The sequence below is a fragment of the Plasmodium malariae genome, assembly GCF_900090045.1.
Source record: "Plasmodium malariae genome assembly, chromosome: 13".
In the NCBI taxonomy this organism is placed as follows: Eukaryota; Apicomplexa; class Aconoidasida; order Haemosporida; family Plasmodiidae; genus Plasmodium; species Plasmodium malariae.
In genome coordinates this window covers 1062433-1090147 of record NC_041787.1, presented here as the reverse complement: position 1 = coordinate 1090147, position 27715 = coordinate 1062433, and the positions used below count along the sequence as shown (strand labels likewise).

The 27715-nt window shown below is 30.0% G+C and overlaps 5 protein-coding genes across 5 annotated transcripts; 3 read left to right on the top strand and 2 right to left on the bottom strand.

Moving 5' to 3' along the window:
• Positions 1-1530: 1530 nt before the first annotated feature.
• Positions 1531-5847, top strand: PmUG01_13030200 (ADP-dependent DNA helicase RecQ, putative; the record flags this gene model as incomplete). Its single annotated transcript, XM_029007283.1, has 1 exon — positions 1531-5847. The coding sequence occupies one exon, from the start codon at positions 1531-1533 to the stop codon at positions 5845-5847; it is 4317 nt and encodes a 1438-aa protein (XP_028863688.1).
• A 266-nt stretch (positions 5848-6113) lies between these two features.
• On the bottom strand, positions 6114-7472 carry PmUG01_13030100 (conserved Plasmodium protein, unknown function; the record flags this gene model as incomplete). Its single annotated transcript, XM_029007282.1, has 3 exons — positions 6114-6170; positions 6450-6680; positions 6876-7472. 3 exons carry the CDS (start codon positions 7470-7472, stop codon positions 6114-6116), a joined length of 885 nt encoding a protein of 294 aa, XP_028863687.1.
• Positions 7473-10286: 2814 nt separating this feature from the next.
• Positions 10287-12261, top strand: PTPA (serine/threonine protein phosphatase 2A activator, putative; the record flags this gene model as incomplete). Its single annotated transcript, XM_029007281.1, has 5 exons — positions 10287-10858; positions 11181-11331; positions 11553-11627; positions 11929-11993; positions 12159-12261. The coding sequence occupies 5 exons, from the start codon at positions 10287-10289 to the stop codon at positions 12259-12261; spliced, it is 966 nt and encodes a 321-aa protein (XP_028863686.1).
• Positions 12262-13854: 1593 nt separating this feature from the next.
• Positions 13855-17555, top strand: PmUG01_13029900 (aspartyl protease, putative; the record flags this gene model as incomplete). Its single annotated transcript, XM_029007280.1, has 8 exons — positions 13855-14112; positions 14282-14848; positions 15183-15256; positions 15454-15574; positions 15744-16484; positions 16773-16835; positions 17004-17189; positions 17475-17555. The coding sequence occupies 8 exons, from the start codon at positions 13855-13857 to the stop codon at positions 17553-17555; spliced, it is 2091 nt and encodes a 696-aa protein (XP_028863685.1).
• An 816-nt stretch (positions 17556-18371) lies between these two features.
• PmUG01_13029800 (acid phosphatase, putative) lies at positions 18372-25805 on the bottom strand (the record flags this gene model as incomplete). The annotated part of the gene is made up of 1 exon (XM_029007279.1): positions 18372-25805. One exon carries the CDS (start codon positions 25803-25805, stop codon positions 18372-18374), a length of 7434 nt encoding a protein of 2477 aa, XP_028863684.1.
• Positions 25806-27715: the final 1910 nt, after the last annotated feature.

The window sequence follows — 27715 nt, the reverse complement described above, 5'->3', positions numbered from 1 at the left end:
TTAAAAAAGAAAAAGCAAAAAGTTAAACAGGACGCACACATATATATATTATTATGTGTATTATGTGCATACAGATATGTACACCTACGTAAGAACATACGACTTCCCTTTGATATGAAAAAAAAAAGAAGGGGCACTTTTAACCTTTTGCATAAAATTTAAAAAGGATATAACTCCGCATCATGATGTTATTTTAAAAATGGAAAAAAAAAAAAAAAAATATGATCATTGGTCACTTCGGCATTATTATACACATATTATGCATGGGCGTACATATTTATGTGCTTAGCTTTAAAAATTTTCAAAGAGAAAAAAAAAAAAATGTTTGACACATTCGGTAGAAACTGGACGTCGGTTTTATAAAGGAATAAAAAAGGTACAAAATTTTGAAAAAGCTTAAAATATCTCCTGATATTTTAGGGTGAATACTTATACATACTCTCATATATACATGCATATTTGGCACGTTTGCATAATTACATACCTATCTGTGTGCACATTTACGTATGTGTACTTTTTTCACCCGTTTTACATTTTCCTTTTTTTAAAAAAAAATAATACGAAAAGGAAAAACAAAAACGTACGTATATGTAGAAACATACACGTTAGTCACGTGGACCTGAAATTCTGCTAAATTACAAATAGCGTGTATGTACGTGTGTACACATGCATGTACGTATTTACAATATACAGCTCACAAGATGGGGTCGTCATTACTCGTATTTTTATTTTTTTACAAGAGTAGAATATAGGCGATGTTTTCATGTTAGTTTCTCTTGTTACATGAAATCCTCAAATTGATTTTTTTGTTTTAAGTGTTTGTTAGTTGACGTTTTGTGATTCAAAAAAAAAAAAAAAAAAAAAAAAAGCAATCAAAAAAGCAATCAAAAAAGCAATCAAAAAAGCAATCAAAAAAGCAATCAAAAAAGCAATCAAGAAAGCAATCAAGAAAGCAATCAAGAAAGCAATCAAGAAAGCAATCAAGAAAGCAATCAAAAAAGCAATCAAGAAAGCAATCAAAAAAGCAATCAAGAAAGCAATCAAGAAAGCAATCAAAAAAGCAAATAAATAGAGAAGATTAACCGAATAAATAGATGAGAAAAATAAAATATTATATAATAATATACAGCAACCTAAACTTGAAAAGAACCTGAATTGATAAAAAAAATACCCAAGCAAACAACACGGTTAAGAGACGAGAGTGGATTCCCCTCTTATTTAGAGCTCATATTTGATACATTCGTTTTCAATATCTTTTCATTTGTTTGGGGAAACAATCGAAGTTTTTAGAAGGACCTTGTTTATTTTTTCAAAATTTTAAAAGTTCTTTCTCCCAAGAGCGAATATATTTGTGTGTGTTTAAACATGTGCTAGGGGCTTTAAGCAGCGTAACTAGTAAAGGTATATGTAGGCATATGTGCATGCATCTGCTTAAGTGCGCGGTAACATAGTGGCGCGATCATATACGCTTATATATGCACATATTTGTGGTGCATGTGAATACGTTTGAGTGCGCAAGTACCAGGCAGAATGCTTAAGTACGTGGAGGTAAAAAAGAGTGCGAGCAGCATGGAAGCAGAGCAGTCGGAAGAAGATTCATGCTTGAACTTCTCGCTAAACGAAATGAGAGAAAAAATGGAGAAAACACAGAAAAAACATTTCGGGTATAAGAACTTAAAAGACTTTCAAGTAGAAGCTGTGCATGCAATATTTCATAAAAAAGATAGTTTTATAGTAATGGCAACAGGTATGGGTAAGTCCCTGTGCTATCAAATACCATCTCTTATGAGTGAATGCAAAAATAAATTTACAGTCGTTATATCTCCACTAATATCTTTAATGAAAGATCAAGTAGACAATTTAAATAGGAAAAAAATATCATCCATATTTTTAGGAAGTGGTCAAAAAATGAGTAATGAAAAAATTTTATGTGAAATAAAACATGGTGTATATAAAATAGTATATTGTAGTCCAGAGCATGCATTAAATAATAAAAATTTATTTCTATCGTTAAGGAAAAGAATTTTACTAATAGCAATTGACGAAGTTCATTGTATGTCTGAGTGGGGTCATGATTTTAGACCATCTTATCGAAAATTAAATGAGTTAAGAACTATTTTAAAAGAAATACCAATAATGTGTCTAACTGCTACATGTACAAAAGAAGTACAAACAGATATATTAAAAAATTTAAATTTTAATTTATCGAATTGTTTAATAAAAAGAAGTAGTGTGAATAAGAAAAATTTATTCTACTCTGTTAAGGAGAAAACAAACTTATATGAAGACTTGAAAGACATTTTAGATATACCATTAAAAAAGTGTTTAGATAGAACTAAAAGATTTATAGACAATTCAAAAATATGTCCATATAATTCTACATTAATATATGTAAACTCAAAGAAAGAATGTGAAAGTATTCATGATTTCTTAAAAGATAAAGGATTATTAGTCAAAATGTACCATGGAGATTTGAGCAATGAACAAAAGAAAGATGCACATGAAAAATTTTTGAAGGACGAAATTCAAATTATTGTAGCTACTGTAGCTTTTGGAATGGGTATCGATAAACCAGATATACGAAGAATTATACATTATGGTTTTTCTAGGTCGTTAGAAGCATATGTTCAACAAGTAGGTAGAGCTGGTAGAGATAACAGTAATGCAGAAGCTCTTCTCTTTTTTCATATTAATGATGAATCAAAAACAAAAAATCTTATCTTGAGAGAAAATACAGCCAATAATTTAATTGAAACAAATTTTCAAAGAGTAGAACATATCATTAGTATGTTTACTGAAGCTTCTGACTATGCTTATTCCACTGCATGTAGGAGAAGAAAAATATATGAATACTTTGATGAAAAACCTTTAGAAACATTCGATATACAAATATTTGACAGTGAAGAAAATGAAGGAGTTTGCTATTATATAAAGAAATATGATATCTATCTTTGTGCAAAATGTGATAACTGTATTTACTATTTGAAAAATATTAGGCAAAAAGAGGAAAAAAAAAAAAAAAAAAAATTAAATTATATTGACGAATTACATTCTGATAACTTGAGTGTAACCCTTTCCAGTGCCCCTAACAACTCACATGAAAACTCAGTGATGATAAGAAAAAACAATCAAAGGGATACACTTCATGAGGTTAGTAGCAGTACTAACATGAAGGGGAACAAAAAAGAGGGATGTCCTTCCCCACAAACCGCTTCTAACATATTAGAGGACGTAGTCGATTTAACAAAGGAGTTAAAAGTTTTACTAAACTGTATTTCTTCCTTAAGAGGAAAGACAGGAATATCGACTATATGCAAAATATTAGTGAAGAGTAAAGAGTCAAGTATAATTAAAAAAAACTATCATAATATAAAAGAATATGGAGAGGGTGCACATAAATCCACTACATGGTGGTCTTCATTTATGAAAGTAGCTAGAAATGATAAATACATAAAAGAAACATTAAATTATGGAAAAGACATGAGTTATCTAAGTATCGGATTAACAAACAAAGGAGAAAGGTTTATGAAAAACGAGGATAAGTATTTCATCAATTTGCCCTTCTTCTTAGCAGATTCATATAAAAATGTAAATAAAAAAAATGATATAAATAATAAGAATCCAAAGGGTCGTAAGGGAAAAAGGAGGGGAAAATTTAACTACATTCATAATGAGGAGAGCGATACCACCTTTAGAAGAAATGACTTTGTTGGAATTCATGATTTTGCGCGTGATGACCTTACATCCAAGTTTGAGGGATTCCTTTGGAGAGATGATAAGCAAAATGATAGTCGAGGTGGTGAACGAGTTGAAAGTCAACATGACGAACGAAGTAACAGTCGGCATGACGGAGATTATATCTGCGGCCATGTGCGTGGTGACGATCGCGTGAATGAGAAAACTAAGGAGCGCTTTGTTGTACAGGCAAACTTAGTGGTACCTAAGCACGAAATGGCAGAAAATAAGTACGACTACTTCAATGCAGATAAGAGTACTTTCCATAAAGAGAATTATGAGTATAAAGAGAAAAAACTGACAAATGAAAATATTAACGAATCAATTATGAAAATTTTGTTGAGAACAAGAATGTTAGAAGCAAGAAAACAAAACATCCCTCCTTTTCAACTAATGTCTGATCAGCCATTAAAAGATATATGTAATAAAAGATTAACAGCAGTTCATTTGATAAGGAAACATATTGATAACGTTTCCCCTATTTGTCCAAATAGCTTCTTAGAAAAAGTAGCATCTGGAATTAGGGGGTTTTGTCTCCTGCATGATTTGGAAACCAATATAAATATAAATGAAGATATAAATGAAAATATAAATGAAGATATAAATGAAGATATAAGTGTAAATATAAATGGAAACAAAATTATGAACACAGCTAGCCAAAATATTACTTCAACTTCTTTCGAAAAACAGTCAAACATTAAAAAATTTTCCAATTTAATTTCGTCCTTTCATTATGATAACAATGCAAATATTATATCTGGCAAGGTGAGTAACACGCATAGAGATAGCAGAGATAGAAGAGATGAAAGAAATGAGAAAAGTTTGCACAGTTTAACACAACAACAGGAAAATAACTCAACTTTTTACAATAATATGAACACATGGAGTGGTTGTCACGAAAAAGAAGGAAGCAATGTAATCTATTATAACAGCAGGAAAGAAACGAATGATAGTACCAAGAGCAATTATTTTTTGGATAAGAGTAGAGTTAACCAAACAATCATTCAGCACCCTACAACTAGTACTAATATTTACAGTGTGCAGGGTTATGTTAGGTACAAAAAAGATGAAGAGGAAAATGTAGAACGAAATGTGGATCGACAAGAAAATTTTTCCCATCGAAACAACCAAAGTAGTAGCAGTACCATTTTGGACAAGTACAACAATCAGGATCATAGTAACAACATGACACCATGTTATTCATATAACAGCAGGGAAGTACATCAAATGCACAGAGAGTTTAATAAAACAACATCCAACAGTGATATAAACAAAAAAAATGAAAATGAAATAATTACAGTACTGAATAAATTTTCCCTTAAAAGGGATGTAGATAGTGGGTATAACCAATTTAATGAAGGCGTTAGAAATAATTTGATTGCTTTTTTCGATGATGACTTCAAATTTATTAATGAAGTTGAAGCATTGGGCTTGAATAGAAAAAGTGCGCAATATGCAGTAGATGCAGGAGGGTCAACAACAGGAGTAGTAGCAGCAGGGGTGGTTGATGTAGTAGGCGCTAAAACACAAGCACCACAGAGATCAGTCGCATTTGCACAAGAAGGTCCAATAGACCTTTCAGCTTTCATCTACCAGGAGGAAACGGGAGAGGCCAACAACCCACGACCAAAGCAGGACATAAATAAAAACAAATCTATAAGCTCGCCTCAGTATGGTAATACAACACATTTAAAAACGAGTAGTGGTTTTCCCTTCACCACTAGTACTACTGCTGCTACTGCTTCTACTGCTGCTACTGCTTCTACTGCTGCTACTGCTGCTACTGCTGCTACTGCTGCTACTGCTGCTACTGCTGTTACTGCTGTTACTGCTGTTACTGCTGATACTCATACTACAACTATGATGCGTCATAAAAATAATTTTAATATGAATTTAAATTCGAGGGATGACAATTTTACAAATTCGTTTAGAACAAATAGAATCATGGAGGAAAAGAGTATTGACATTATAAACGAGAAAAAAAAAAAATTTGATCTAATTGATTCTTTTACTTACGACTATAAAAAAAATTATGAACCGAACAGGCATGTCCATTCGACAAATGTAGAGAATGCATCATCATTTAGGGACTTAAAAAAAAGAAAGTTTTAAAGGGAGCACTCAAAATATTGGCACTCGTGTGTATACACATTCGTGCATATAAGCTATTATGGACGTGCAATTTTCATTTTATTTTATTTTATTTCGTTTGTATAATTTCCTTTTTTTGTACATTTGGGCTTCTTCAATATTTGTTAAAATACGTACCTTTTTTAATGCTTAACTGTACGCCGTTTTGTCATATCGTTTCCTTCGTCTCATTCTTTTTTTTTTTGTTTTATTCCTTTCACCCGCATTCTGAACAGTTGATAATACTGTCAAGGGTCTTCAGCCGATAGATTTAGTAGAGAGAAATCTATATTGTCTGTTGGTGCCTGTTGATAAAAAAAAGAGAGAGTGAATTGTATTACGCTTTCTCCATGTACGGAAAAAAAATATATATATGTATTTGTTTACAAGCATGTAAATCGTATAAGCATAAAAATGTTACTAGTAACCAGGTGTTTCATTCATATATTTATGTATAAATTCATAATTGTCAAGTGACGTACATGGGGAATATAGCTCTTACATAAGGCACTAGCTTAGTATATAAATATGTATATATGTATGTGCGTACATATATATATGTGCTTATGTATATAATTCCTCACCTTTGTCCTTCTGTAGTGCATAAAAAAGGTAACTGTTCGAAAAAGCTGAAACGAAAATCTCAGCATTGTCAAAGTTTGAGATACGATTTCTTCCATTTCGTTGTTTGCCGTTTTAACAATGTCATTTTCATAAAACACTTTTATATCCCCGCTACTTACTAATAATAATAAGCACATTGTTGTTACTGTTACGTCGAACAGTCCATCAAAGTGGTAAAAATAATTGCTACCCTGTTAATAAAAAAAAAAAAAAAATGCACACATTTGTAGCTCGAAAAAAAAAAAAAAAAAAAAATACATATATATATACACGAGAACATGCACGTGCAGGAAAATAAAAATGTGCGCAAAAAAAGCAGAAAAGTACTTGCAGGAACAAACAAGCATGCGCACATTTTTGTCCATTTGTTGTCACCACTTCCCCACCTGTGTCGTCAATCGTAAGCTGATCTCCAAAAACGACATGAGTATAACAAACATTTCAGAAGCGACAATGACTTTACTAAGTATCTTGGTAAATATTGTATATATCAAAATAAACACATTTAATAGGATAACTATAAAATACAAATATGCTGTAACTCTGGAGTAGTATAAGCGGTTAGCTAAAATATTCAGAAAGTCACTTGACACATTACTGGAATAATAAAAAAAATTTTCTTCCCTTTTTTTATTGATGAAAATATTTTTTAATTTATTTATTAGTTTTTCAAAAAAATTCTTCATTTTAGAGCAAACACTTATATAATAAACATACCATTTTGACGAACCCTTACTTGTATTTTCCTTATTTGGAATTTTAAAATTTTCTTCTTTATGTAATAAAAATTCATGAGCATTATCGTTCATATCTTGCTCCTCTATTTTTCGAAATGTATGACTACCATATTGATAATTAGTATATCGATTATTTTTACTCTTTTTTTTCGACTTTTTCAAATGTAGTAAATCGTCTATATTTAATAAAACAGGTTCGTTTTCACTAGCGGAATTATTTATTTCGTCGTCTATGAAACTATCCATTCATAATATCTTTTTTTTTGTTAGGTGAAGACGCAGCAAGTTGGAATGATTATAAGTGCTGGTCTATGCAAAGGATACAAGGGGGTTAAGAAGAGATGAATAAATTTAAGAAGGATAAAAAGTTAAATTAAGTTAGTCAAATTAATTCAAACAATTTTTTTTTTCCCTTTTTTGCTGCGTTTTCCCAATATTGCGTGAAACAGTTGACTAAAGAGAAAAATACAAGTTGTAATGTACCACTGATATTATTAATTCTCAAAGTAGTTTCCTTTTCAAGTGTTACATAAACGAGCACACGCCGTGTAATACATATGTACAGGTAACGTATACGCGCGCGTACGTTTATACGTTTAGGTAATGTGTATACGCGCATATGTTTATACCTACAGGTAAGGCGTATTCGCATGTATATTTATGCATACACGCATATATATGCTTATATCGCATACCTTATATACCATTTCAGGGTTATCTGCACTCGCATTATTCTCTGTTAATTTTTTTCACAATATTGAAATGATCCATTTGATCATCTTCCTTCTATTTTTCTGATCACTTTGTATTTAAATAGCCCATTGCTTCTTTCCTTATTTTTTATGTTTTTATAAAAGCATCTATGTTTTACTAATCTTATATTAAAACGTCATCAGGGAATAGCATTTACCCTATTCATTTTTTTTTTTTTTTTACACAGTGAGAGCAAATATAAATCAAATAAGCATAAATACGTATACATGTATGTATACATATATATATATATATATATATATATATATATATATATATATATTATACATAAATATATGCTTATGCGTGCTATACATGTTCAACCCCCTGGCGTATGTAACATACATGCTTACTGCACAAACAAGTATTTTCGTATATTTTGTACTTACAAATTGCTGTCATATATATTCGAAGTCATTTTACTTTTTTTTATTAAAATTTTTACTGTTTTAATGAATACTGAAAATTCCCTTGTAACATTAGGAATTGTTATGTATTTGTTATTATTCGTTACGTTCCATATATTGGAGGAAAAATAAAAAAAAAAAAAAAAAAATAAAATGCGAATAGAAAAATGAAATAAGGTCTTATTATAATTTCCTGAATTTTGTTCTTTTTACCCCAAATGGGAGAATTTATGGGAAGATGACTTTTTTTTTCTTTTCTCTTTTTTAAAATTACACAAACTTCTTCCTTTTTGTTTATTTTTTTAATTCCTTGAACTTCGAAAATAATATTTTAAAATCGGACATGAATTACTCGTATCGCATTCAACGCATGCAAAATTAAGCTGGCGCATTGTTACTTCATCCAATATGCAGTTTCCATTCGGGGGTAGACTATATATCTATATATATGTATATATGTGTATACGTAATAAATTAACATTAAAGTTTTTTCCTTTATTAAAAACACTGCAATAATTCTTAACAGAAGGAAGAGGGGGAAATGACATTCATATTTATCGAGAAACACGCAACACGCGTATTTTAATTCGTTATATATATATATATATATATATATATATATACTTACATATTCCCATATGGTTTACGCGGACATTTAACTTTTTTTATTTTTTCCCTTAAAAAGTACTATAAATAATTATGATTGCATAGGTTAAGATGACATGCCAAGTACAAAATAATTTGAACTTATAAAAAGAATGTTGAAGAATATGCACATTTAGCTATAAAAAAAAAAAAAAAAAAAAAAATTGTACCAAATTTGAGTTGGGGAATATAAGAAATGTTAGAAATGTAAATATAGTTCTTTTGCAGAACCATGCTTTATATTTACATATTTACCTATATATTTTTTTTCGTATTTATGACTATTTATTTCTTGCCTGTACATTTTTTCATTCACGCATGCTTTTGTATATTTATTTTTTCATTTTAAGTATTAACTTGTATATGAATGCAAAATGATTTTACCCCTTCAAAAAGAAAAAAAAAATTCTTTTCCATACAAAAAAAAATTCCTCTCTTCCATATGATCCCAGAAATTATAAGTACTGCTTTTTTATGAAAGTACCTTTTTCTTGTTTTTCTCCTTGATATAATAATATTAACACGCAAGGTAAACGAGTAAGAATAATTAAAGTGCTGTACATACGTACATACATACATATATATACAGAGATGTAAGTATATACATATATATGCACATATATATAAAAGTATATATTTTTATGATGAGAAAAAATAAGCCTACAAAACTGCACAGTTTAAGGTATCACCCAACTACGTTCTATTTTGTAGGAACTTCAATACTTATATGTTGAAGGAGTATGTTATGAATAGATTAGAACATATTTAAAAAAAAAAGAAAAAAACTATATATATATATATATATATATATATATATATATATATATATATATATATATGTGCATACGTAGCAATGCTTCAAGCGAAATTATCGGAGTTATTTCTTGCAGGAGATGAGTAATTTTCCTTCTTTTTTTCTCTATAAATTTAAATTTAAAAAAAAAATTTAATTTTTATTTCCCACATGAAGTGTGGTGTTCCTGGTATGCTATTACATAAATTAGTGGGAACTTGCACACCTCGAATGTATCATATGTGTATATATAAATATTTGTACCTAGGTACATGTGCATATACATATGTAGGCATATCGACACGTGCCGATACGTTGAGCTTATCATTGTGGGCTCCTTTTGATTTGTATGAATATGTCAGCTATTTTTTCTTCTTTTTTCCATTTTTTTTTTTTCCCCCTTTTTTTTTTTTTCTAACCAATTTTTAAGAATAATAATACAAAAGAAAAGAAAAAAAAAAAATGCTCGATGATAATAATAGCGGGTTAAGCTTTAAAATAGTTAATGACGAAAGTGTAATAAAGTTTACGAAAAGTTCTATATATAATGACATAATTGAATTTATTTCTAACCTGAACAAGTCAGTTATAGCAGTTGAAATGAAACCTCTCGAGAAGTTTCAGTTAGCTAGTGAATATAATAATAAAGGGAATGAGAACTTTTTATTACTATCAAAAAATGTATATAACATTTTTCAACTTGTTAAAAATATGAATAAATGTATCGACTCTTGTCCTCCTATAAAACAACCATTTCGTTTTGGAAATAAGGGGTTTCAAAAATTCTGTGAAGAATATTATAAAGAAATTGATGAGCATTTACCGCAAATTTTAAATGACTCAGGGATAGATAATATTTCGGAGCATACCTTTCAGTTAGCATATTATTTAAAAAATTCGATAGGAAATAAAAACAGAATTGATTATGGAACGGGTCATGAGTTAAACTTTTTATTATTTCTATTTTGTTTAAATAAGCTGCACTTTTTTACTTCCTCTGATTATAAGCACCTCGTTCTTGTTTTGTACAGGCAGTAATGCTAACATAAGCGCACAGCATAGCGGCGCATATTTGTGCACGGGGCATATACATATATATATACATGCATACACACACACTTGCGTATGCCCATACATGAGTACACACATACATGCGTACACAAATACGTGCATGTATAAATGTAGATAGATATATGCATATACATTTGTCGCACAATGGCCGCGCATATGCGTGCATATATACATGCACTTGTATCAACGAACGAAACGTACCCCTTCTGTCATGATACCGCCTAGTAACACATTACATTCACTGGCTATTCTTTCCTTTTACACCTATTTTTATGAACTGTTCAGGTATTTAGAAGGAGTCAGGAGAATTCAGATAATATACACGGTGGAACCAGCAGGCAGTAGGGGAGCATGGGGTTTAGACGATTTTCAGTTTCTCGTTTTTTTATTTGGCGCAGCTCAACTTTCCTATAACAGGAATATAAAAACGGATGACGTAAAGCTCCTTAAGTTTTAAAATTGGTTTATATAAATGTGTGCATATATGTACCTGCACATGTACATACAAACGCACACAAATATATACATATATAAATATATGTACATGAATGGAACACATATATATGTGTGCAAATATGTACATGTTTATATGCGTACACATATTATTCTCCCCCTCCACAAACGCATAATTTTTTTTGTATTAATGTTCATCGTCAGATTGAGAAAAAAGAGCTAGTAGAATTGTGGGCTCCGAAATATTTGTATTTTGACGCTTTGAAATACATATCAATGGTATGTTATATAATGGATAGAAGAACAAGGAATTCATAAATATTTGAAGAATTATTTGTCATTTTTTGTTTCATATAAAAATGGCATCATACGTTTATTATGAGCATGTGCGTGTGCATGTATATATTTAAGAACATCTTCATTGTGTATTTGTAATTTTTATAACCGTATTGTACTTACAATTGTGAAAATGCATATACACACACACATATATACATGTACATATATACGTTTACGTACATGCATATGCATACGTACATACTACCAACGTACATGTACATATCCATGGGCAAATTTTCAGCTGAAGCACGCTCCATTTCACGAGTCTTCTCAAATGCTATATGACATTTCTGGTGTCGAAACATGGTATCATTAAGGATGTTAAGAAAAAAAAAAATTTATACAAAAAAAAAAAAGAGCTAACAAAGAGATAATAATGAGATAACAAAGAGATAATAATGAGATAGTAAATTGTCTAAAAACTTAATTTTTCCTTTCAGTGATTTAAAATTTTTATTTTTTTTTTTTAAGGGAAAAAATATGCTCAGGTTTACTGAAAATGTATCAGGCAGAAATTATTCAGAAGCGCCAGATATTGCAGCATATTTTATTTGGGAAATTAATTGACTTTTGACCTTTAATCGTTGACTTTTACTTTGATTGCTCTTGCTTTTTTTTATGTGTGTTTACGTTCATATGTGTACATGTGTATATATATATATATATATATATATATATATTTTTTTTTTTTTTATTATTCACATGTGCATGAGTAGTATGTTTAAATTTGCCCTACCAACAGTGGAATTACCATTTTCTTTACCCATAATTTAAAAAAAAAAATTTTTTTTTTTTTTTTTAATATGTCATTATTTCATCAGAACAAACTTTTTACATCAATTTTATATTTAACATTACTATTATTATCAAATATTAAGAAGTCAGTAAAAATTAACAAACGAATTCATGCTATCGTTTTTGCCATATTTATGCTATCATTTATGCATTCCTCCTTATATTCAAGTGAAAGTATCCTCCTTTTAGTGCAAGACGAAATGGTGTGCAACATGCTGCACCATATCAGGGGACCAAAAAAAAAAATGAAAAGAAAAATAAAAAAAATATGACCATATATTTACTTTAAAGTATAACAAATTCAGTAATTAAGCAATTTAAAAAACGAAAGAGAGAACAAAAAAGGAAAGAGTACCCATAACGGGATTAACAGTGCGCTAGAATATGTTGCGTATACGTATGTGTATATGTGCATACATGAATACACATACCTATATGCGTACATACATACACGTACATATATATGCACATGCATATGTACATGGATGTACGTACTTTTTTACGTACCAACACCAATTTGACACTTCAAAATAAAAAAAGAAAGTATGATAACTTGTTTGAGTTAAACTGTTCAGAGTTACTGGCAGCATTATTATATTCTGAAAAGGGCTGCAAGTATATGTATTCATCTCCATTATAAGAATTAAAAACTGAGTGATGAATAAAAAAAAAATTTCAAATAATTTTTAGTAATTCTTTCAAATGAACAATTCGTTTATGTTATTTGGTGAAGCAGTTGAGTAGAACCATTTAAAAAATTTTTGCTTTTATTCTTTTTTGCATTTCAACTTTTTTTCGTTACTACTATTTTTCGTTACTACTATTTTTCGTTTCTACTATTTTTCGTTACTACTATTTTTCGTTACTACTATTTTTCGTTTCTACTATTTTTCGTTTCTACTATTTTTCGTTTCTGCTATTTTTCATTTCTGCTATTTTACATTTCTACGTTTTTGTTTTTTTGTTTTATTGCTTTTTTCCCCTTTTTGATATCATTGATTCCTCTGTTTTCTTCTTTATTCTAAATGAGATAGTCGTAACTGTGTTGCTCCCTCTATTTCCTCTGCGCATACACATTTTAATTTCTAACGCATTTTTTGTAAGATAGACAATGTTAATGCTTCTATTATGTTAGCTAAAAAAAAAAAAAAAAAAAAGAGATGAACTAATTTTCCATCAGTTTTATTATTCTTCCTAATTTTTTATATGGCTGTATAAAAAATGTAATAGAGTTAATATCGTAAGACTTTGGTCGATACTACGTGTTGATCTTTTTCCGTTTTTAGACTTTTATTTTATTTTTTTATTTTTCTTTTATTTCTTTTTTTTTTTTTTTTTTGCTTCCCGTTCTATATTATATGTATAATAAAAAATGTTCTTTTTAGTTTTTAAAAAAATAAAAAAAAAAAAAAAAAAAATTTCATTATTTTTATCGCAATATACGATAATAGTTTTATTTGTAATTCAAATATTTTATTTAAATTTAATCAACTGTTTACATTTAAATAACGATTCAAGTTTTTCAAATAAGATAGAAACGTTCGGAGAGGGAACCACGAATTATAACATACCAACGTGTAATTTGTGCACTAATTGTTCTGTGTGCATACATGAGAATGGCGCGTCAGAGGTAATGAGGCATAAATTTGTGCATAAGCGTGTATGCATATATATATATATATATATATATATATATATATATATATGTATATATGTATGTGTGTGTAGACATATACGTGCGTATAAATACATACACATCCAATGATATTTGCGCGTAAGCATTTTTTTTCCATCCATAGAACATAATACCCATGGTGGCCGTGCCAAGCAAGAGGAAATATTTTTATGATATGGAAAATAAAGCAGGAGATGAAACTGTGGATTATTTAGAAAAAGATATAAATAAATATAATGATGATCCTGTTGACAAGTACTCGGAGAGAAATAACTTAAACAAAAAAAAAAAAAAATCTTATAATTTTCTTGAAAATGATGACACATCGTTAGATATGTTGGGTAACTACCAAATTATGAAAATAGTCAGGAAAAAAAATGTTCACGAGGATAATTACAAATACAATAGAGACGTAAAAGAAAATTATGAGGAAAATTATGATAAAAATTATGATAAAAATTATGATAAAGATTATGATAAAGATTATGCTAAAAATTATGATAAAGATTATGCGGAAGATTATACAGTCAATAATGATGAGACGCCCGGTAGTGATGCCTTGAATGATGAATATTTTGAAGACTACATATATGGCAAAAGAGAAGGTGCAGAAAAAGGGGATAGTACAATTAAAAAAAAGGAGGTTTCATTAAATGACCAAGTAACTTTACCCCTGAAGCAACTACAGGACGTATGATTTATTATCAATGCATTTATTATTGTTATAATTATGGCTAATATTATAATCATTGCTATAATTATCATTACTGTTGTAATTATCTTTACTGTTGTAATTATCTTTACTGTTGTAATTATCTTTACTGTTGTAATTATCATTACTGTTGTAATTATCTTTACTGTTGTAATTATCATTACTGTTGTAGCGATTATGATTGCTATTTATTTTGTTTTTCTCATTTTTTTATTTTAAATAAAATTGAACAACATGTTCACGTGTCCAATTACTTCACATTTATGTTCATCCGTTTTGGAACACTCCTATTTTTTTTTTTTTTTTTTTCCAGAGTCAATATGTTGGAATTATCAAAATAGGAACTCCTCCTCAAACTATAAGACCTATTTTCGACACTGGAAGCACGTAAGTTATAAAAAAGATAATCATACAAAAAAGAAGAAAAAAAAAAAAAAAAAAAAAATGTAATATACAAAGCAGACGCAAATAAAATAAGTAAAAAGTAGCACATAAAAAATGACAAGTAGAAAAGTATAATCCCGATTCTGTATAACTGTAAATATATTAACATGTTTGTATACATATATGTTGAACGAACAAAGGAACATATGGATAGTCAGCACAAAATGCAAAGATGACACCTGTTTGAAAGTGAACAGATACAACTACAAACAGTCCAAGAGTTTTAGGTACTTCACACCCCATACAAATTTAGATATTATGGTAAAATGCACGAACGTGGATACATGCATGTATATATGTGTACGTCGGTCTATTTCATCTCTGTCTCTGTCCCTATGTATGTTTGTATGTATACGTGCCAGGTATAAAATTACCGAACGCGCGAGTGCATATAAATTTTCCTGAACGTGCTCATGTTTCATTTTTTCAGTTTGGCACAGGCATAATTCAGGGGGTAATAGGTGTGGAAACCTTTCAAATAGGCCCCTTTAAAGTAGAAAACCAGCCATTTGGTCTTGTAAAAAGAGAAAAAGGAAATGAAAAAAAATCGAATGTTTTTGAAAGAATAAATTTTGAAGGAATTGTAGGTTTAGCATTTCCTGCAATGTTATCCACTGGAAAAAACCCTATTTATGAAAATTTAATGTCTACATATAAGTTTAAACATAATGAATTTTCCATATACATAGGTCGTGATAATAAATACTCGGCCTTAATATTTGGAGGAGTGGAAAAAAGATTTTTTGAAGGAGATATATATATGTTTCCAGTCGTCAGAGAATATTACTGGGAAATACAATTTGATGGCTTATATATTGACCATCAAAAATTTTGTTGTGGCTCTAATTCAATTGTGTACGACTTAAAGAAGAAGGAAAAAAATAAAAGGGAAAAAAAAAAATCCTATATGAGAAAATATTTAAAAAAAAAATATGACTTAAAAAGTATGAAATTGTGGTATCCGGATGATCAAAATTGGGAACATGATAAAAGTTGGAAACAGGACAATAATGCAGAACATGATCGACATAATGAATATAATAACAAGCACGAAGAAAATGGTAAAAAATTAAAGAAAGATAAAAATTATTTAATATTTGATTCAGGAACTTCCTTTAATAGTGTGCCTAGGGCGGAAATAAAATATTTCTTTAAAATGGTTCCCCCAAAGGTATATTTTTAAATGGGAAAAAAAAAAAAAAAAACATGAACAAGTCATAAAAATGTGCAGTGCATAAAAATGAGCAGTGCATAAAAATGAGCTATGCAAAAATGAGCTATGCAAAAATGAGCTATGCAAAAATGAGCTATGCAAAAATGAGCTATGCAAAAATGAGCTATGCAAAAATGAGCTATGCAAAAATGAGCTATACAAAAATGAGCTATACAAAAATGAATGTTTCTTCACGCATTGGATCAGTTCAAAAAAAATGCATAATTTATTCCCCTTTTTGCTCAGAAATGTGATGACAACAACATTGACGACATAATAGCAAGCTACCCCAATTTGACCTACATCATCGTAACTTGAAGCAGCAAATAAATGGGAATATATATGCATATTATGCACACATGTTATGCATATATATGTATGTGCACAGATTTATGCTGCATGCATGTAGGCTCTTGCACATGTTTCATTTCCCCCTTTTTTTTTTTTTTTTTTAACCTTGCTTGTTAATATATGCAGAATAAAATGCCTTTCACATTAACACCATCACAGTATTTAGTTCGAAAATTCAATACATGTAAGCCGGCATTTATGGAAATAGAAGTTTCGCCTGAATATGGACATGCGTATATTTTGGGGAATGCAACGTTTATGAGATACTACTATACTGTTTATAGAAGGGGAAGCGAAAATAAAAACTCATATGTAACAGAGAAAAACAAAAATAAAATATAAAATAAAATATAAAATAAAATATAAAATAAAACATAAATTATAAAATATATAATATAAAATAAACAAAGAAATAAAGAAATAAAATAATGCAAACAAAAAAAAAAAAAAAAAAAAAAAAAGAAAGAAAAAATATAATATAATATAATATAAAAAAACATGATAAGGCTCCATATCGTGCAACAGTGCGTCTTTTCTTCAAATTTTGCGCCTTTTCGTGTGTACATTTTACTCAATTTTTTATTTCTTAAAAAACAGGTTGGAATAGCCAAGGCTGTTCATGCAGAAGATAATGAAGCATATTTAAGCTCTCTGCACAAAAAGATGAACGGATTGTAATACTACCATGGGTGCAGATTTTAACGATTTTTTTTTTTTTTTTTTGAATGTAAGGGCTGAGAATAGTTTTATGATGATAACTTATTTATAACTCACTTTAGTTGCGACTTATTATATTTACAATTTATTTTATTATATTTATGACATATGACTAATGATATACTTTATTTATGAATTTTTTTTTTCTTTTTTTCTATCCCTTGTTTTAGTATTTATGTTTTACATGCGGGAAAATACTCTGCAAACTAGGGAAAATAAATGTTAAAAGGTGAAAAAAAAAAAAAAAAAAAACAGAAATAAAATAAAATAAAATAAAATAAAAATTAAATCTTATACACTTGAAAAATGATGAAGTGATAAGAATGAATTAAGAAAATATGTGTACGTATGTATGTGTACGTATATGCATTATGTATATATGCACGTATTACGCCAATTTTAACTTTATTAAGGCGCATTTTGTTAAACATACACCAATAATTCGTTAGCTTGTTTATGCACATAAACCGCGTTTTTATTTCCACGTTAATGTAAAATTATTTACTTGTTTTTTCATTGTTTTGAGATAAAAAAAAATAAAATAATAAAATAATAAAAAAATAAAATAATAAAAAAATAAAATAATAAAAAAATAAAATAATCAAAACGTTATTTTTAAAAGCAATTTATGAAACATTTTTTAAGACAATTTTTGTTGTTTCACAATTAAATGAGAAATTATGACCCCGTAAAATCTGCATGAACATCCGTGTGTGTATTAACTATAAATATACGTGTGTACATAAAGAGACATTCAATTAACATTGCTCTTCCTGCTCATTTATGACCATTCCTGGCGTCCCTGTCAAGCTTCCCCTTATCCTTATTTTTACTACTTTTTGAGTATTTATTTAAAATTTGAGTTAAGATATTTTCAAAAGTGGACAGTTGGCAATTCTTTGTCAGAACTATTAAGGGGGCTAATTCACAATAAGGGGGTACATCAAAAGTCTCTGCTTTTTTGTCATTTTCAATAATTTTTTCATAATCTGGCATGTATGTTTTATAAAAGAACTTTAAATTAGACGTGGAATTTTTTTTATTTTCATTAAAATGTTGAAAGACATGAGAAAATACATTAACTTTTTTATTTTCTTCACTATTGTTACTCTGTAGATAATTTTTTTCAAATTTATTTTTTATTTTTTCATTTTCTTGTAAATTATTTCTATTTTTTATATTAGTTTTTCCTTTTGTATCATCACTTAATAATTCTCCATCTTTTTTATTTACATAAAAAGATCTATCACTTTGACATGAAAAACTTCTATGTGATTTACGGTTTAATTCTTGCGAGCAAATACTTATGCATTCATTTTCATATGTTAATAAATTTTCCTTAGTAATATCTTCTTTTTCTTTTTTTTCATAATCCATTTTTAAATTATCTTTTTGTTTGTTTTTTTTTCTTAAATTAGAGCTAATAGACCTAACCATATAACTTCCTTCTCTATTTAAATTGTTATTACTTAAACTCATCTTTTTATGTATGCTCCCAAACTCGTATGACATTTCTCTTCTATAATAAGAGCTTTCGAATTTTTCCTCATTTTCACTTTTATTAAAAATATTGAATGAACATAATACATTATTATCATTTACAGAATGATTAGAGAAGGTATACACACTACTTTTTTTTTTCTCTGCCATATTCATCATATCGAAATTTAAATAATTAGATCCTCTTCTATTCGAACTGACTGGTTTATCTACTACACTTTTTGAAAACTTAAAACTACTACTTACATTCATTCTCTTTATTTTATCCTCTTTCATATTTATTGATGAATTAGAATGGGAATTATACGATTCATTATTCGGATCATCTCCTATGTTATTATTGCTACGGTTGAGGCAGTTCTTCTTCTCTTCTATGCTTGCCTTCGCCGTCCGCTCCTCACTCCCGTGGTTTGCGCCACCTCCATTGCAGCCACTACTGCTTACATTATTACCACCTCCAATACCGCCCCCATTACTGCTGCCACTTGCGCAGTTACTTGATATATGCCCTTTCTTATCATCCCCCAAATTTTCGCCCTTCCCTCTTTCTTTCTCCACCTTGGGCTTATCTTCCCCAGATGATGTAATTATAGCACTTAGGGGATCGCCATTCCGATTGACATTAATCCCATATGGATCATTTTTCTCGATATGCCCTTTTTTATCTTTATCATCAAAATATTTGTTTATGTGTCTCTCATATTTTTGTTGTTGTGCCTTTGCATCTTTTTCTAAAAGTTCATAATTCTGACCAAAGCCATCCTTTGCACCAGAACTGAATAATATTTCTATACGAAATCTGTTATGGTCATTTCTTTTTAATTGTTTTCTTTCCCATACTCTAAAAACTAAATGTGATAAATAATGTAAATCTGTAACATCCCCTATGCTTTTTAATGAATCATTGTCAATAATATTTTGACTAATTGAATTATCAGCATTTTTTGCATGTATTAATATATTTAACAACGAGATCATATGAGATGCTGATGTAACATAATATCGTGACCTAACCATTCTCCATGGGGATCTTATACCCAGTCTCCTTGCATCTGTTTCTTTCAGCCTAATTATATCTTCATCATCATCATGCTCTTGTTCTTCCTCCCCTTCATCATCTTCCTCCTTCCCGTCCTCCATTTCTTCCCCCTTTTCGTTCTTCTCTCTGCCATCCTTTTTACCGTCCCTTCTGTGTTCGTTTGCATCATTCGGAAAAATGTAAGCGGTATTATCACTTGCATGAACGGTATTCATGGAATAACAAGACTTCCCCCTCTTTCCGCTCTGTCCACTTTCCACACTTTTAATACTTCCTCCTCCCTCCCCCACGTGCTCCTCTTCAGTCCCATTTTTTTTCCTGACCCCGTCATAACATTCGTTCATATGAGTATTCATACAAAAACTGTCGCTATAGTTGTTCTGCGGCTTCTGCTGAGGTGCATTGTGTTTATAAGTAATATTATTATTATTACTATAACTATTATTCTTTCTATAATCATTGTTGTTATAATTATTGTTGTTATAATTATTGTTGTTATAATTATTATTGTTATAATTATTATTGTTATAATTATTATTGTTATAATTATTATTGTTATAATTATTGTTGTTATAATTACTGTTGTTATAATTATTGTTGTTATAATTACTGTTGTTATAATTATTGTTGTTATAATTACTGTTGTTATAATTATTGTTGTTATAATTATTGTTGTTATAATTATTGTTGTTATAATTATTGTTGTTATAATTATTGTTGTTATAATTATTGTTGTTATAATTATTGTTGTTATAATTATTGTTGTTGTCTTCTTTTTTTTCATTCATATCTATTTCTTTGGCACTTTTTATTTTTTTCATTTTTTGTTTTTCATTATTTTCCTTTCTGTACTTATTCTGATGAGCCCACAAGTCAGACGAGTTTATTACAAGGGCCTCTTTTTTGTTAATTAATTTTGGCGTATATATATCTTTCACATTTGTGTTGTACATGATGCTACTTTTGCTGTAGCTGTTCACCCCGCCCATAGTATTCATGCTGCTTACATTGTTCATGCTGCTTACATTGTTCATACTGCTTACATTGTTCATGCTGCTTACATTGTTCATACTGCTTACATTGTTCATACTGCTTACATTGTTCATGCCGCTTACACTGTTCATACTGCTTACATTGTTCATGCTGCTTACATTGTTCATGCTGCTTACATTGTTCATGCTGCTTACATTGTTCATACTGCTTATATTTATATCAGCAAGATGCAGCAAACTCTTGTAATCATTGTTCAGATTATCCATTAACTTGCTTATTTTACCTTCACTATTGCTGCAGTTGTTGCAGGAACTCATATATGCATTTGTATGAGCTCCTATTTCTATGACATTGTTATTTCTAGAATCTAGTGTTGGTATATTACTTTTGGGGGTAGAATCATTTATATTTTTCAGTGCAGTAGAACTCGTGTTGACATAATATAGACAATTTGTTAGTAGTTGATTGCTTCTTTCTTCCTGTATTTCTAAATTATGGGGAATGTTCCCCACAGATAAGTCCATTTCCATTAATGTGCTTACATGTGCATTACATTTTTCATTACTGTATTTCCCCTCTCCTGTAGTATTTCCACTGTCCTCTTTTGACATGTATTCACGCCTTTCATATTGTTTAACATTATCAGAATGGTCTTTTTTAAATTTATTACTCTCCAAATTGAACGAATAAAGGGTTGATATATTGTCACTTATCGGAATGTAGTTGTTTGCATTGCTTGGTGATCCACTTGCCACGACGTTGTTACTTGCATTACTTGGAGAACCACTTCTTGCCCCTTTAATGATAGGTCCCTCTTCCCTCACTACATCATTTAACGCCTTAGTATTACTACTACTACTCATATTATCCACTTCATTATTAATATTTCTGTTCCATGTGCCTTTGTTTTCACTCTCATTTTTACTCTCTTCAGCACTCTTTATGTAGCTATTTTTCAATACTAAAGTATCTAAAAAATTTTGCCTTGAGTTGTACTCACACGTGTTGACAAATTTAGGCGTCCCTCTTTGTTCCTCTGACCCTTCCGACGTTTGAGCAGTATTTTGTGCAGCATTTTGTGCAGTATTTTGTGCAGTATTTTGCGTACAGTTCCCCTGGTCTAATTCCTGTATCTGTCCTATTTTTTTCACCTGCCCAACTTCCTTTACCTGCCTCTCCCTCCCCTTCACAAAGCTGAACGGGTTCATGTGCGAGATGTGGAAGGAATTTTTAAGCGAGTTGTTGGACTTACTATTTTTCTTATTCCTATCCTCTTCATCCCTGTAATATGTAACATCGTGTATGAGTTTTCTAAGCAATTTCCCGACAATGTTAACACCAATTTTTACCTTATCTTCAGGAGTAATACCATACTCAGCTTGTGATATAAAATTAGTTAACGGTTCTATAAGATTGTATATTTCAAAAGCTTTGTCTAACCCACTACCTAAATATGAATGATGGTGTATTAAGTCAAATCTCACATTGTCAACTATATCAGGTATTTTAGATGTGTCATATTTATTTTTATTTTTTTTAAACCACATTTTAGTTAATGATTTCCATCTCACTTGTATTTCATGAAGTATGTCTATAACATATAATGCATATTCATCGTAAGGAAAAAGATTAAGCCATTTCTGTACTTCCTGATTTAAACTTTTTAAAAAATCATAAATCGTTTTTCTTATTTTACTCATTAATTCAAAAAAGTTTCTAATTTTTTTTAATGATTCTCTAAATCCCCTTGAATGTTTACCACATGTTAATTTCTTTAATAACTCATCATCTATATTTTTATTTTCATTCATTATACTGTCAATATACAGTTTGCAATGTGTTCTTTCTAAACTAGGTCTATTATCATCTAATAAACTATGGGCTTTAGAATTTCTAATAACCATTGCTACTAAAATAGGTGTTAATTCTCCATCTAAATCTAAAAACCCTTTTGTAAATGCTGCCGATGTTATTTGACATCTTCCTTCATCTGATGTAAATATTTTAAAATCATGTCTAAATGTTGAATGTAATCTTAGTAACCCATCAGAATCACCTGGATATAGCGTAGCTCTAAATCTCTTTCCTAAATTTTCAGATTGTCTTCTACCCATCCTTGTTAATTCTCCTCCCCATTTTGCTACAACCAGAATGTTTGTTACTATTATTTTATCATTCACTATAACAAAATCGAATGGTTTTAATTGAACTTTTCTGTTTATACCTGTAAAACCATCACCTCGTTCAAGTATTTTTTGTAGTGTTTTGTGGTTCTCTATCATTACTTCATATTCGCTCCGTTTCACTTCAAGCTCTTCTAACGTCATCGTCAAAATATTGGAATGTCCATCTCTGGATAACTCCTTTTCATGTATCTTCTTTTCGTGATTATCCCGTTCTTCTAAACATTCCTCATTTGGACAATTATCCGTTTTTTCGATTTTTCCTTGGTTGTGCTTCCCCTCTTTACTACTGCTCAATTCGTGCTGTCCCTCCTTGTTACTATTTTCTTCTCTTTTTCCCTGTACCTTCAACATCTGCTCCTTAACAACCTTGTACTCCTTCTTGATATCATTCAGAATGATGTTGTTTCTTAGAAAGAGATCCTGCAGTTCTTCGGGGGATTTGAATTTTATCTCCTTTTTCGTGTACGCTTTGTACAGGTAATTCTTCCTAAGCTCGTCTGCGTGCGTAGCGCTAGTGATGCTAGAAGCGATAGCACAATTAGCACCAGCTGAAGTAACAGAAGTAGAAGCGATATCACAATTAGCAGCGGCGGAAGTAACAGAAGTAGAAGCGATATCACAATTAGCAGCGGCGGAAGTAACAGAAGTAGAAGCGATAGCACAATTAGCACCAGCTGAAGTAACAGAAGTAGAAGCGATGGCACAATTAACACCAGCTGAAGTAACAGAAGTAGAAGCGATGGCACAATTAACACCAGCTGAAGTAACAGAAGTAGAAGCGATGGCACAGTTAGCAGCGGTAGTATTAGCCATGGTAGTTGAGCACGGTACCTCATAGTCAAACCTTTTGACCGCCTTTTCATGTGTGGCTTCGACCTTGCTGTCGTTAGCTCCGTTTGCCTGCTGCTGTGCGTTGCTACTAGTGTGTTCCCACAAATGGATGTTTTGTTTATCGTGGACAGGATTAGCAGTTTCTACAAATACGTTACTGTGGGATTCATATTTTTGTGCATTAAAGGAAATGTTATGATTCAAATTAGAAGAGTACGTTTTGCTACGGGCATCATACTGAAACATGGAGGAATCTATTCTATTGTGTTTTAGATAATTCAAGCATAAACTATTACTATTACTATTACTATTGTTATTATTATTATTATTATTATTATTACTACTACAACTAAAATCATTGTTAATTTTCAAATGGTCATCATGAGTAAACTTATTTTCAATAACGTTATATAAACTTTCTTCACAATTGAAATAATCTAATAATAATGGTTTGTCCGTAATAAATTTCATTTTTTGTTTTGGTTTTCTATCACCGTGTCTCATAACAATGATTACTGAGCATAACTCTTCATGATGAGAACAATGCAAATCATCTGGCTGTGTAAATGTTTTCCTTAACACTTCTTCTTCGTTTTCTATATTATACCAATTATCAGCAAGGTCTCTTGGAATGATGTTATATTTTTCTTCTAACTTAGCTAAAAACATTGCTCTTAATATATGTGCACAATCATTGTAGTATTTGACATTCCCTTTAACAAAAGACCATCCATTCACATCACATACAAAAGGACCCATAGTAGTACGCAATATATCAAACCCACATACAGTTTGTTTAAATGCTTCAACTATTCGATAAGCAATCATCTTCTCCGCTTCGGACAAAATGACAGCATATCTAACTTCTTTACCATCAGAAGTCCTACATACTTTTCCATCTAATGCTGGTGATTTCCTAGCCTCTGCATGAGCAAACATTTGACCAACAGTATATACTTTTATATCTGTACCAAAAGTCGAAAGAAATTCTTCATATATATATATTCCATTATTCCTTACTTTATGTATATCTGGACAATATTCACTACTCCTATCTTTTATTTTTCTAAATAACTTTTTACATCCTCCTCCTGTGTTCTTAGGATAATAAATCCAATTGTTATGATTATCTGCATTTATAGGTTTTTCTATAAATGGTTTATTTAATCTTATATTATCATACACAATATAATCATAATATTCTTCAAAAACATGATCTCCTCTTTTCACTGTATCATGATCAACAACTACATAATTGGCATGCGGTACACCCCATTTTTTTAACTGTTCATATATTTGTAATCTAGATCTTAATATTAATTGCTTATCTAAGTTGTTTAATGTTATTGGTTTGTATTTATTTACATACTCAATTGCTTTTTTTAAAGGAAAACCAGTTGAATAAAATGCTATTAAACAGTCTACTATAGGCCATGTGTCTATATCATTATTCAATATCATATCTTCTTTAAATTTTATTATATTGAAATCCCCACTTTTTGCTAACCTTTTTAATATGCATTCCATAGGTGCACTTTCCACCTTGCTTTCCATAGCGCATACTCCGAGGTTGAACTTTTTAATAATACCACAATCGTCCTTAGATACATTTTCGAAAAGTTTTTCCTCATCTAAGGATACAATATGTTTGCGCATTTTCATCTTTTATGGAGCTCGTCTGTGTTAACTGCGGTAATACTGGACCGTCTTACACGCTCTGGAAAGTTAACCCTCTTGCTTTGAGGTAGTGTTATGGTGTAATGGCGTTATACTGCTATAGTGTTATACCTCTACAGTGATGTGGTTCTGCGATTGACACGTTCTTGCGCTTACCATTTGTGTGTACATGTAGCGCATATAAAGTACACCTCGAATTACGAGAATCTTTAGAAGGAAGTTTCTGTTGTTATTCTTTTTGTCAGGACAGATGTGAAATATCATAATTTTTTTCTTTTTTTTTTTTTTTGTCTATCAAAAGGGGAAAATAATTTTCATTCTTCTTATGTACTTTTTTTAGCCTTGTAGATATAAACAGAAATGAGCTACATGTATGTCCTTATCAATGCTTTTGGCAAGTAGTATCGACAGTTCGTGCTAAGCGCCTTTGACATTATACATATGTACGCCGTACGCACATATATATATATATATATAGATATATACACACATATGCAGTTTAAAAATGTAACAAAACTAACAACTTTTGTTTACTTTTCAGAAATAAAGTTCCATTTTTAGCTAGAAAAAAATAAATAATAATAATAAAATACGTAAATGTACTGCTTTCACCCCTAGGGTAGAGAATATTGTACATTTGTACATATATATGTATACATGTATTCACGTATGGAAATATGTATGTACACGTACATATGTATGAACGCGTGTGCCGCTTAACCAGACTGAACAAAATTTAGAATTTTCAAAATGTGGAAAACACATGCTATCCTTTGAATGTACCCAAGTTTGGTAAGTTCACTTTATGAAGCAAAAATTTATATGCAAAAAAATTAAGGATTCATGAGCACCTTTGTCGTGTATACATACATGTATATATAATGTAATATAGTACAGTACAATACAATGACCCCTGTAGGAGTTATAAACAAAAAAAAATGGTGAGTTGTTTGTTAAAATGAAAATTGTAAACACGTAGGGACAAGTTTTAACGAGCCTGCTACTACTTGTTTGCAAGAGGTCAAAGAATTGAACACGCGTACGTATCTATACGTGTATATATATATGCATACGTACGTAAGTATACATCATAGCGCAAATTTTGTGAGTTGATTTTTTCGGCAAAAAATAGGCAATTTTATGCATGAATAAAGAGCCTTACCCTCAATATAGTTAAAAAGGCTATAAAAAAAAAAAAAAATAAAATATATATATATATATATATAGATAAATATATGTAAATATTGGTAAATATATATAAATATATGTAAATATATATAAATATATGCAAATATAAGTAAAGATATGTAAATATATGTAAATGTATGTATAAACATAAATACGCATATATATAAATATATATAAATATATATAAATATATATAAATACCCATAATTCAATTTCTTTCCTCTTCGTACATGCCTCGAGATTGAGACACTGAATTGTACATTGCCTGTTGCATTGTGCTTACACATGTTTTATACATACATATATCATCACCTACAAGCAAGTACGTACGAATTTTGTACATGCCATCGTTCGACGTATGCACTGTATCTCCTTCACTCACCTCAACGGAAGCAGGCAATTATGTCTGAGTAGTATGGGAAAAAAAAAAAAAAAGATAAGGATAAAGGAAAAGAATCAAAAAGGAAGAAATAAAGGAACACAAAGGAAGCGAAACGATTTAATACAACGTAATAGGACTCACTCAAAACCGTTCTTTAAAATTCTGTTTGATCTTTCCATTTTTTATTTATAATTCTTTTCTTGACGAATATTTAACATGGCAGCTTTATTTCTGTGTTTTATTGTAATGCCATAAGGTAACACTTTGCTTTAATATCTTATTAGGCTTTTCCTTCATCATCTTATTAGTTTTTTTTTTTTTTTTT